At 45.5% G+C, this 13,009-nt stretch overlaps 1 protein-coding gene across 1 annotated transcript; it reads right to left on the reverse strand.

The window, feature by feature from the left end:
* Window positions 1-1,099: 1,099 nt before the first annotated feature.
* On the reverse strand, window positions 1,100-3,140 carry aldh1a3 (aldehyde dehydrogenase 1 family, member A3). The gene is made up of 4 exons (XM_060071615.1): window positions 2,971-3,140; window positions 2,675-2,779; window positions 2,280-2,420; window positions 1,100-1,270 (listed from the first exon to the last, which is right to left on the reverse strand). Exons 1-4 carry the CDS (start codon window positions 3,067-3,069, stop codon window positions 1,115-1,117), a joined length of 501 nt encoding a protein of 166 aa, XP_059927598.1. The 5' UTR covers window positions 3,070-3,140; the 3' UTR covers window positions 1,100-1,114.
* Window positions 3,141-13,009: the final 9,869 nt, after the last annotated feature.

The following is a 13,009-nucleotide window of genomic DNA, read 5'->3' on the forward strand; positions in this document are numbered from 1 at the left end:
CCCTCGAGTGTGGGGATATCTTCCACACCCTGATGCGTGTACACCCCTGTGTACGGTGTCACACACACACACACACACACACACACACACACACACACACACACACACACACACACACACACACACACACACACACACACACACACACACACACACACACACACACACACACACACACACACATCTAAAGAACACTGTGAGGTGCTCAAGTGTTGCGCGTGCGCTTTAAGAGGTAAAACCCCCAGATCGCTCTCTTTACTCTGAGAGCGTCTCTATCTGGGGAGACTGAACGGAGGCCCGGCCACAGATACGGAGCGTCTCGTCTGGCTCCGGGCCTCGCTAATCCCCGCTCACTGTCACACCTCAGTGATCGCCATCTCACCCCCATCCTCCTCCCTTTGTCCGCGCAGGCTTTGCGTCTCCTCGCCGCTCTATTGGAATGTAATTGGGAGGAAAGAAGAGGTGCCCCGTGTGTTTTGTCTACCTGCCATCCTAACCGGTGCAGAAGAGACAGGGCTGAGGGAGGAGAGGGTGGGGGGGGGGGGGGGGGGGGGAGGGTGCTGGTGGGGGTGGGGGGGGGGGACGTATTAAGAGGCTGCAGGGTGAGATTACCACCCAGGGCTGGGGACAATCTACAAGCGACCCCCCCCCCCCCCCCGATTTGAGTTCTAATTAGCTTGTTTCCTTCAGGGGTGTGGATCAGTGGAGTGGACTGCTTAAAGGACGCGTTCCAGAAGCTTTAACAAGAGACTCAGGCGGGATTCAGACACCCCAGGGGAAACTATTAACAAATACGGGTAACGCATAGCAGTGCATCGTATGTAACAATATGTTGTGTTGACAATGCTGTCCGGTTTTTTAAAGTTCGACAGGTTTTGTACTGTAGCCGTTAAGTAAAAGCATTTTAAAGAAATGCAAACGCATATCTGTATTTTAAAGAAATCTGTAGAGGGAAATATGTGTTTATTATGCAAATATTAATTTCAAATAAATATGTGAAGGGGAATTTGTATGGATTATTAACCGCAAAAAAAACTTTCGGATGAAATAAATTAGAATAAATATCAACGTAAAAAAAGGTAAAATAACGGTGTATTTCCTGGACATGAGGGGGTCAACCAGGCCCGCTAACACACTGACCTACGGGCATCGTCTTCCCGTGGATCTTGTCAGTCCAGCCGGCGTAGTAGCGCAGAGTCTTAATGCTGCCGTCCAGGTCGATGAAGAAGGACTGCAGGAAGGGTTTCCCTGTGTCCATGGTCTCCAGTGTCTAAGGAAACACAAATAAGAAGCAACAGCCTGTTTATTTATCCACTATCTGTCTCTATCTCCGTACAAAGGCTTCGGCGTTCACTGCAGTCATGTTCGATGAGGCCACTGCTCTCAGAGCAAATAGGGGGCCACGGTGATTTGGGATCCCGTCAGAGCGATCTCCTCCTCCTTTTAAATGGATTAATCTGGTCCTTGTTTCCCAGAACAGAGCTGGAAGTTTAGTGAAATTAGCCGTACCCTATGAACACCCCCGCTGCAGTGCATGTTTGCAATTAACAGTCACATGCAATCACATATTATTACTTCATTCACATCTGTAAGGGTTCACGTTAACTTCAGACCCCTAATGCGCCCTGGCAACCCAAGAGAGAGAATGGCAGAGCAAAGGGGATTTCCTTAAAAACAATGTGGTCAAAAACTATAGTCAAAGGAACTTTACATGCAAGAGATAAAGACAGAGTGAAAGCTGGAACGGCTGGGCGAGGGGATGCTATGATGTCATGCATTATGGAGGCCAAGGCAAAATACAATTCAAATATTGATGGCCTGTTTTCAACAACGATAAAGAAAACTGTTTTTTTTACGTAGCCCTCGCACCCTAATTTAACATTATGTTACACAACCCCACCGGTACACACGCACTCACACTCTCACACACGCGCACACACACACACACACACACACACACACTATAAAACACAAACACACAAACATTTATGCTACAACACACACACACACACACACACACAAACACACACTATGATACACACGCACATATATACTATAACACACACACACACACTTAAAGGCTTACTATGACACACACACATCAGCACACACACACACACACACACACACACACACACACACACACACACACACAAACACACACTAGCGCTTGTAATGAATAACCACGGTTGTATGCATAGGCGTGATGTGACATGATTCAACTAAAGTGACATGATCATCATGCATCATTTACATTGCATGAAATAAGCTTCACCTACCGCCAAAAACACGCGGTCCCTCTCGATCAGGTCTGCGAGTTTGTGCAGGAGCCTCCCGCGGCTGGACACGTCCATCTTCCTCCACGGGGCACTCCGCTCACCTGCAGCCTTGGCCGCCTCCACCGCCTTGTCCACATCTGCCTGCACGTAGGACAATGTCTCACACACCCATACACACGCTCAAGGCTTGACGTGCGTTCATTTTAAACGCCGAAACGGAGATGCACTGCTACGATTCTAGTGAAATAACAAATTCATAAATTAAATAAATAGACCTGGCCTTTTTAAAAAAGCATACGGTTTGGAATCAGGGTTTAGCTGAGAAAGTAATCCACCGAAAATGTTTGACGCTGATGAGGAAATCACTTAGAAACGAGCACAGTCGTAGGCTGTACCTTGTCTGCTTCTTGGATGTCACAGATCTTGACACCTGTCGCTGGGTTCACAGTCGGGAATGTTCTCCCTTTGCTGGAAATGTGCCATTCATTGTTGATAAAAAGCTGCGGAAATAAGGGGTCACTTTTAAAACGCATGCTATTTCTCACAGACACCTTTGTGACTTATAAACTAGGATGAAAATAAATCGTTGAGCAAAGGCCTTTTCATTGCAAGTGCACGTGAGATATTCATATTTAATCAATGCAAAGTTCGTTGTAATACTTGTCTTGATTGTTGCTGCATCGTGTCTTACCTTGGTATGATGGATGTCTTGGATCTTGGCCGGCTGGGGGAACGGTAAAGCAGGAATCTCCTCGGTCACTCCGTTCTCTGCTTTTCCATTGGTGGCCATGCTACGTCACTGGTATAGTCCAGAAGTCCGCTCTCTACTGAACCACGTTACACTCCCTCAGTGGGCTTTATAAGAACGCCGAGTTCCTCCCTCCGCAATGAACAGTTGAGGGACGTTGAACTCCGCCCCGATTAAAATATCAACAGCACTCATCTAACGCAAAGCTGTTCAGGAGACCACTTTAAATTTTGCATTTGTGAAGCTAATTATTATCACCGGCCAAAAGATAAACTAGATCGGCCTATCTATTTTAATCTGCAACTTGACCTTGGGGCAAATTGCAGGTTTTACTCTCTCCCATTCAAACATTTCAAAGGCTATAATGGAACAAAACAATTGAACGCATCGCAATTTACAGTGTGTGTGTGTGTGTGTGTGTGTGTGTGTGTGTGTGTGTGTGTGTGTGTGTGTGTGTGTGTGTGTGTGTGTGTGTGTGTGTGTGTGTGTGTGTGTGCACGTGTGTGTGTCTTTGTGTGTGTGTGACAGAGAGTGCAAGAGAGACAGAGAGAGAGGGGGGAGAGGGAGAGTGTGTGGTGTGTGTCTGTGAGAGAGAGAGAGAGAGAGAGAGAGAGAGAGAGAGAGAGAGAGAGAGAGAGGGAGAGAGAGAGAGAGAGAGAGAGAGAGAGAGAGAGAGAGAGAGAGAGAGAGAGAGAGAGAGAGAGACAGAGAGAGAGAGAGAGAGAGAGAGAGAGAGAGAGAGAGTGGAGGGAGGGCTAGTGCGTGTGGGTGTCTGTGTGTGTGAGAGGGAGAAAAAAGCGAGAGAGGGGCGAAAGAGGGAGTGTGTCCGTTTGTGTGTGTGTGTGTGTGTGTGTGACACACACAGACGATGCAAGTCTGTGTGTGTCAGTGTGTGTATGGTATGTGCATATGGTGTGTTTGTGTGTGTGTGTGTGTGTGTGTGTGTGTGTGTGTGTGTGTGTGTGTGTGTGTGTGTGTGTGTGTGTGTGTGTGTGTGCGTGTGCGTGTGCGTGTAGCAGCCAAGTGTGAGTGTGTGCGGATTTGCGGACAATTTGGAAAACAGCCGAGAGTCAAGAGCAACAATTTCACACCTGAGTTATTGGCTGTGCCCACGATGTAAGTAATGAGACAGAATTCATTCTCTAGCACAATATTGACATTGTAGCAGCGCGCCTTTGATCTGCCTCTGGCGGGCATATGCGGGACGACTTCGAGGCCTTCGTCAGTGGCGCGAAGGTGTGATGAGTTGTGATGGTGCTCGCGAGGTTGGTTTTTGCACCTGGACCTTGTGAAGTTGAATGGAGTTGGACACATGCAAACAAACGCTTTGTTCTTAGCGGACAAAAGCAGTTCCTCTCTTTCTCTGTGGACTCCTACTCAAACACAGCCCGCCATTGTTTCCCCTTCGTCGCCTCTTGTCACTCTTCATGTCAAAGTTTAATTAGGACAACGAGCTTTCGCAGCCTCATTTCTCACTTCAGCAACTTGCTAACACTTCCTAATGAGATAAAGAGAGAGAGAGAGAGAGAGAGAGAGAGAGAGAGAGAGAGAGAGAGAGAGAGAGAGAGAGAGAGAGAGAGAGAACGAAAGAGAGAGAGAGAGACCTAGAGGGAGATAGGGAGAGAAAGCGAGGGAGAAAGGGAGAGAGGCAGAGAGAGGAAGGGGGGGAGCAAGAATTGGATGAAAGAAAAGGGACAGAGGGAGAGAACTGGGGAAATTGCTATGAAGACAAACAGGCACAGAAGGAGATTATAAGAATAAAAATCAAGGGGTGGGGAAAAGAGTGAAAAGAAAAAAAAAAAGGGGAAAAGCTACATGCCTCTAAGACGGAAAACCTTGCCCCTGGCCAATGAAAATTACAATCACTTATCTTTATCAAAACACATTTCAGGAAGAATTGCAGCATACTCGTGATGTACATATCGCCGTCCTTACTTCTTCAATCCTTTTCCTTAAAAGAAAACGTGGACACAAACAGGTGCATCTCCTCTGGGCTTCGGGCCCTCGTTGACCAACTTGTAGACCAACTTGTAGCCAAGCTGTTTATTAATCCGTTTTAATCAACATGCTTCAAGAGTGGAGGTTGCTGGATACAAAGGGGGTACTAGGGGAGGGGGGGGGGGGTCTCCTGTCGTGGGAAAGTTGGTTCAGGTGACCTGCTCTGCCAGGCATGGCTGCCCGTGCTAATTGGCGTAGCACACCTTCTAACGAAGGTCAAGTCCCCTCCCATCAGTATACTTCAGAGCCAATTAAAATCATCGCAGAGAGAGGCTAATTGAGCCACTGGACCTTTTGTGAGGAGCTTGTTATCGTTAAATTGCCACTTAACAAAAACAATGATACATGGAGTCACGTTACCTGTTACATGTTTACTTGAAACTTGTAAACTGACTAAGATTTAGGAGAATTGATCGTTTGTGTTACTTCTGCCCATGTTGGTTGAAGGTTAAATAGTTTGACAAATTATCTACTATTTAACCTGTGGCTTGCGATATGCGCTCAAACACGATAGCGCACAAAACACGACGCACACATCTGCGGCTGGCGTTAAATTAACCGTAATGTGTCCCTTAATTAATTTAACTTAAAACGGTTTTCCCTGACCTTAGACTGAAGGCACTTAACACTTGGATTTTGCAGTGTTGAAGTGAGTCAGACTAATGTCAAACAAGTGCAGGGGTTTCTCTTATTCCGACTGCTTGCATAAAACAAAGGATGCATACACCTTTCAGACACATATCAGAGGGATAGAGATCAAGGACAATGTGTTGGAAAGAGGAAGAGAATGGGAGGTGGGTGGGTGGCGATAGTGAGGGTGGAGTTGGAGGGTGGAGTTGGAGGGAATGTGGGAATGGTGAGTGTGTAAGTGGTGTTGGAGGGTGTAGGTTGTGTTGATCCTGTTGATAATGTTGGTGGAGGAGGTCCTGGCGTTGACACCAGGTGGTGGTGTTGGTGGCTGTGGTGGTGGTGGTGGTGGTGGGGATAATAGTTTACATGGGTTGGTGATGGTGGAGTGTTGTGGTGTTGGTGGTTGTGGTGGTGGTGGTGGTGGTGTAGGAGGGCTGGACGACTGAGTTAACAGTGTCCAGGTGTTCGAGCCTCCAGAACAAAGACTCTTTTCAGGCGCTGATGAGAACTCTTCGTTCCTCCGTTTGTTGCAGAATATATTTAGTCAGGCCCAGATAAAGGAGAGACCGGCCTGATGGTGGTCACACACACTGTAGGGCAAACACCAGAACATGGCTGAGGGGAAGAGAAAGAGCTAAATCAGCCCCTTCCCAGCCCATAAAGCTGTGGTATACACCAGGAAGAATTTCATATTTTTTACTAACTACAAAAAAAAAGGTAACTACTAATTGCTAACCAACCCTTTTTTGAGATTTTTCCATTATAACATTTTCATGGGTGCATTTTCATCTTCTTCTAAATCTTCTAAAAAAATGTGCACTATCAAATAAAGTGAAATGTTATCTGTATGTGAATACTGGGTCTAGGATAGATACTGGGTCATACACAGGCAAAAGCTGCCCCTTGTTTGTTTTTTTGTATTTTTTTTTTTTACAAATTATGAATGTATTGTTTACTACTACTAATGACACTAACACTCCTGTCTGTGTGTTCTGTGTGGCACCCCACCCAGGGAAGAGGTACTGTACGTATGGCTGATGGGGTTTCTTAATCCTGACTGTTGGTTTGAGCCGGGGCCATGCGAGCCCCTGTGACAGGTCGCTCTCGTCCTCAGCCCCCCCCAGGGACGGTGAAAGTGAGCCCCCTGAGCGTTGACGTGGGGGCCCCAGGCCGGTCCCTCTGAGCCTTTCTCATGCAGGGCCACGGCCCCGCGGTCGCTTTGCCGGCCGGTTAAGGCCCTGAAGCGGAGGACGTTGTGTCCCTGAGCAGAGCAAATTTCCAAAGTGCACTGACAAGCGGTGCTCGAGGAGGAAGAAGGCAGCGCAGGTATGGATGTCTCTCATCGCCTGTTTCCAGTCGGCTGTAGATTGTCTTTCGTACCCGATGACATCAGCACAATCGGGGGTGCCGACGGGCAGACGGGAAGGAGGGAAAATGAGGCCTTCTCCATATTATGCTGGTTTGACAAAAAAAAAATTTAATAGTGAAAAAATAACAGAATGTGGTATTATTGTTGTTGTAATTATTATTATTAATTAATTATTATTATTATTTTTAATTGATTAATAATAATAGTATTGTGAAAGAAAATAGCTGTGAGCGAAAAACAATTTGAGAAGTTTAATAAGAACCAATTCCCTTGCTCTTTTACAATCGCGTTGCCCTCCACACATGAAATAATAAAATAATACAAAATAGCATTTTTCAACCTCAACATTTAGTCATTTAACAACCGACAAAAGCCAGACACCTTTATCTAAAGCCACTTACAAGTTAGGCTGTTAATAACTGAAGCATAGTACTAACTAATTACTACTTACTCAACTAACATCCTAAGGAACATCCTTACTGTATCGCCAGCGATTTATTGCTGTTTATCTTTCTTCTGACAAATACACTTATTGTGTCGCTCTGGATAAAAGCGTCTGCTAAATGCCCTAAATGTAAATGTAATTTAGTTCAAAAATAAATTCACAAGCGACATTATTTGTTATCTATTTATTTATTATTGACGTTCTGACAAAATAAGGTTAAATGCAGGTAAAAACAAGGCGGTCACATCGAACAAAACACCTTTTATTTTCTTTCTTTTCCATGCATTTTCGGAACCAACCGGCACGAATGTGTATCACTTTCCTCTTAATATGCCATCTACCTGTTGGCTAAGTGTGGACGGCCCCGTTGAAGCTCCAGAGGGGAGCTGTTGGGCTGAAAGGCAGTCTGAGAGATTGTGTATCCCGGGGTCCACGTACACCCCAGGTCATCTCTCCCAGGACCAGTAAAGAGTTAGCGCTATTGTGTGTGCGGGCAGACCTCATTGTCAGAAGCACTGCTCTAATGTGATGTATTGAATGACTGAACCATGTTTACATCTCCCCTCCATGGCCCTAGATGCTTACTTTGTGTGTGTTTCTGTGTGTGTGTGTGTGTGTGTGTGTTTGTCTAAGGATGTGTGGGTTTGCGTCTGCATGTGCAAGTACATTATGTCTAGGTACGTCTGTGTAGTGTGTGTGTGTGTGTGTGTGTGTGTGTGTGTGTGTGTGTGTGTGTGTGTGTGTGTTGATGGTAGTAAGATGATGGGGACGTGCATGTCATCTGGGGACGATTATAATCCCATAATGAAATGATGAGATGATATGTTATTGTAATCTTTGCGTTTCCTTTATGCTTCTACTACCAGTCTATAAAGGGATCTACCAGTTCATGAAAATTCTTATAATTCTTACCAAACGCCGACACATTATTCATTTTACAGTAATTGTACAGACACGAAATACTACACGAACACTAACTGTTAACATTGTGAAAGACTGTATGCAAATGTAATCAAATCAATAAACCAAACTATCAAACCAGACCAGTGGAAGATCCATGCCGGAGCATAGGGATAGATAATATCCTGTTAATTCAACATTTTCTGTATCACAAAAAAATATTTTTTAAACAAAATGATATAAAGCTATCCCTGCATAATTCTCACCGTCAATTACATGTTGTAATAGCTCTCGATTCTGGCTCTCCTGAAAAAAAATGGCATAGACTACAGGCCAACACGCACACACACACACACGCACACACACACACACACACACACACACACACACACACACACACACACACACACACACACACACACACACACACACACACACACACACACACACACACACACACACACAAACACGGACACACACACACACACGCACGTGCATGCGTATGCACACACTTAGGCGTCTGTTCGTGCTGAGAAATGCAATGCTTTAATGGCAGCCACTGAGGACATATCAGCCGCTCTCGTCTTCCACTGTGAGGCTCTGAGGCGAGCAGTGCTCCGCGGCTCGGGTGGAAGTGTTTTGGGTAGCCGTCGAATCAATACACTCTATTGTGTGTGGAGGGGGGGGGGGGGGGGGGGAAAGGGCCCGGACCGCAATGCTGTCTCAGTCGCCCACACCATCCAGGCTGGTTGCCTGCTTCTCCTCTACTGTTCAGCGTTACAGCGGTCATCTCGTGTGAGTGTGTCCCACCACAGTACACACCGTAGGGCAAACCCCAGGATTACACTCACACGGTTCGAACCGATAGCTATCTTTCTCTCGTGTGCTTATTTTCATGCATATCGCCAACCTAATCTCTCCGTGTCTCTCTCCATCCGTCTCTCTCTCCCACCCTCTCTCTCACCCACTATCTCCCTCGCTCGTCTGATTACTTCCTTACCACGTATCCAGTTCATTCCTCCTCATTGGCACGCTCTCACTCTCCCCTCTCTCCTACTATTCGCCCAGCTCGGTCTGCCCTGTCTTCTCCACTGCTTTGGGCTGTGGGGCTAGGGGGCTAGGGCCCTGCTGCACTCTGGATCAACACAGGCGGGACTGTGCTTGCCCCCCCCCCCCCCCCCGGGAGCCTGTTTTCCCCTGTTACGCGTCGACCTCCAGGGTCACTTCAAGCCTTTTATTAGGGACAGTCAAATTGTAATGTTATTGGATATACGGTGGGCCCTCTCCATCCAGACAAAACAGCACTCAGTGCAGCCAAAAACAAACTTGTTCAATGCACCGGTCGGGGAGTAGAGGGGCACCAAGGAATGCCCCAAAAAGAACAAGAAAAGTCAGGGGATTCCTGAATGAAAGGCCTCCTGGCTTTTAAATATGGTAACAAGCTAAAGGAGATGCAGGTTGTCCCATTCAGGCGGGCAATCACGGTTGATTCTTGAGGCTTTTAGATTTTATTTCTCGCTGGGGAGAAAGTGAAGTGAGGGCACCGAAGAAGCCACTCCATGTAAAGAGCGAACAGAGACAATGATGAGAATGGTGTGACTTGAGACTACTCTACAGGGCTGTTGCCCTGTTTGCTTCCTTTTTTGAGGGCATGCCGTAGATGAGAGCCATTAGTTGGTGAGCCTGGGAGAGAGGGGTTAGGCCACCCCTATGTTGCCACTGTATAGAGTGTCCTCTGTGATTGTATAAAGGTCGGTTGGCCAATTGTTGTTTTGGTCCCTTTTAAGAAAGGTTCTATAGCCGTTTTCTTTCATTGCAGAACGCCCACACAACATGGACTGGGTTCTGAAGTACTGTTTACACGACTGTTCAAAAATAGAATTGAAAGCATGAACTAACGGATAAATGAATAGAAATGGTTCACATAGCTGTAGCAGTAGAGTGTGTTGTACTGCGGTTCAGGAATCGAGGTTCCTGGCGTTGGCACTCAACTATTTTCGGTCATATTGTACCTAAATTGTAACTATTTGGTTTCTCTCACACTACTTCACGTTCAAATTTTTGGGTTCACCCAGGGATCAATTCTTGTTCTTTTCCTTTTCAATACCCAATATTTACATTTGGTCATGCCAAACAGGGAACCACAATGCAATACAGTAGGCTTATGATAAACAGCTCTGTGTATCCTTGTGTGTGTCACGCACAGCCTTGTCCCTTGGACTCATGACAGGGCAAATCACTACTCAAAAATACAATATGGAGGTTATTTATTTGACAGTAAAGACCTATAATCACAGGCTACCCATGGCACTAACACATAGCCTACAAACAAAGTCAAGTGATTATAAAAGGGTGGTTCCGCTTATTTCGAGAATTAATCTTCATGATATCTTCATGCATTTATTTACAAACCAAATTAAAACATGTATTTTGGAATTTTAGAATGCCACCATGCTCCATGATAAGCGCTGCACACCAACAGTTTATTTTACATTCCTATACAGTCTAGCTTCGGTAAAGCTGCCTTCAATATATTTATTAAAAATCCACCACTCAAGCCATGACTCCCATCGACAATTGTTCACCGCACCTCAATGAAATGTGCTAGCGTTGAACAAACTCTGAGAACACCCTCTACATCAGCAGTCTGCTCTGTGGTTTCCACAAGCATTGCAAATTATAATTGTTATTGGAAAAGCATGTACTATTCTCAGTATTCTGTGACTAGAGCATGGTTGTCATTTCACGTCAATCGTCTGGGCTTGAACATGATGACTGCCTCCATTTTGGAATCCCAGGAGCATTGGAATGTTAGTAATGGTTTGTTGGTGATTATTTTATAATTCATTGGGAAATGAGTTGTCTTTATGGGGAAGTTTCAAACATTGTCATGTTTGAAACTGCCTCAACTTTGCTTATGTGAAACATGACAAACGTTAGCCCTCATTGATTTAGGATTATAGAATACTACTCAGTACTACTACAGTCCTACAACAACTCTCTTGGGTCCTTTCAATATGGTGGAGTAGCGGCAACACAAGGTCTGATGGAAAAGCCCTTTACTGGTGAGACTGCTGTTGCACTGGGGGTGAGGGCCCCAGCCGACCAAGTCATCTCCATCCCCAATGGCATATGGTAGGCAGACTGTGTGATTAAACATGGGGGTGAATGAAGCCAACGTCAGATCTTTCACTGCAGCTGCGGACTCTTTAGTCTCTGTAATCAACTAAATACAATCAAGTCCCGGATTGACATGTTTATGAGAAAAATACATGATATATCAAGTATGTTTACAGGAAGTAAAATAACAGGAGGGGGGTTGGAAAGAGATCATTTGACATTATTGACTAAAAAATGAAACAACGCAACGCAGTGTGTGGATGTCTTCATCAGATGTTATACGTTGTGCCTGTTCATATTTGAATGAATGTAAAATCTTTTTTCAATTTCAATATTACTTGTGTCATACATACGTCGAATAAAACAGAATGTTTGTGTTTTTTCCAAGATAAAGCCAATAAGTGCTTTCGTATCTTATGATCGATACACTCATGTAAAAAACCTTCGTTATGAGGTCTTGTCTCAGTACGGCATACAGAAGTCACTTCCCAGGAGGTCAAAGAGGAGCACACACAGAGAGGAACTGGGGGTGTATCTCCTCAAACCCCAAAGAGCACAGTCAGCAGGAGGAGTTCCCACACTCCACTGTCACCAAATCACCAAATGTGCTTCTTCGGGTTTAGTTGAATTCAGGAATCCAACTAAGCCCTGTGAAACACGCCTTGATTTGCGGCTGATTGTTATCACAGATTCATTCCATGGACCCATGCAGTGCCAGTGAATGTACTTGTCTGGTGGCACTGCCATGGTTCTGACTACTGTTACCACGGTGACACAGTTGATATACCTTATCAGGTATACATGGACACACCAGGACAGATACTACAGTGGAACAGAGATGTTGTGGTGCCATGCAGGGCTCAGAATAAGGGAATGTGGGCAACTGGCATGCCTGTGCTAGGGTATTCCAATAATGGGCCTTTTAGTTCTGCCTCAGTGGATCTTGCATCTGGCAACAAGGCAGGGGAGGGGAGGAGGGTGGGGGTTCACCACAAAATTAAGTCCTGATAAAATGGTGCAGCCAACAGCTGGTGCTGGCAACAAGGGAGTGGAGGGCCTGTCAGAAAGAGGGCCCTTTGTTTCCAGTCTCACACCGCTGACCCTTGATGCTGGCTCATCTGCCGGATCGGGCGATAACATAAAGACTCCCTTGAGAAGGTCCCGTGGAACTCGGCCAATCGCCGCTTCTGGAATGCCATCCCGTTTCATTTTATTTTTTCCCCCTCATTCATCTCACAACAATTTTGAACGCCCGTGAAATTGGAAGGAAAAATTGCATTCATAATGTAGGTCTAGATAGATGAAAAGGATGCCGCTTTTTAAGCATTTAAATTGCTGCTCCTGCAGGGCCATTCCAGTTTCATGGGACTGGAACATTTTAAGGCATTCATAAACAAGAAAAACAAAAAATAAATGCTGCTTAGTGGTTCTAATGGCATTTCTTAGAATCAACCAAACTATTTGTCTTAAATGTTTTGCAAGACAGGATACATTGTTGGGTTCCTGTTTGTATTGACATT

This window comes from Gadus macrocephalus, chromosome 14, assembly GCF_031168955.1.
Source record: "Gadus macrocephalus chromosome 14, ASM3116895v1".
NCBI classification, from domain to species: Eukaryota; Metazoa; Chordata; class Actinopteri; order Gadiformes; family Gadidae; genus Gadus; species Gadus macrocephalus.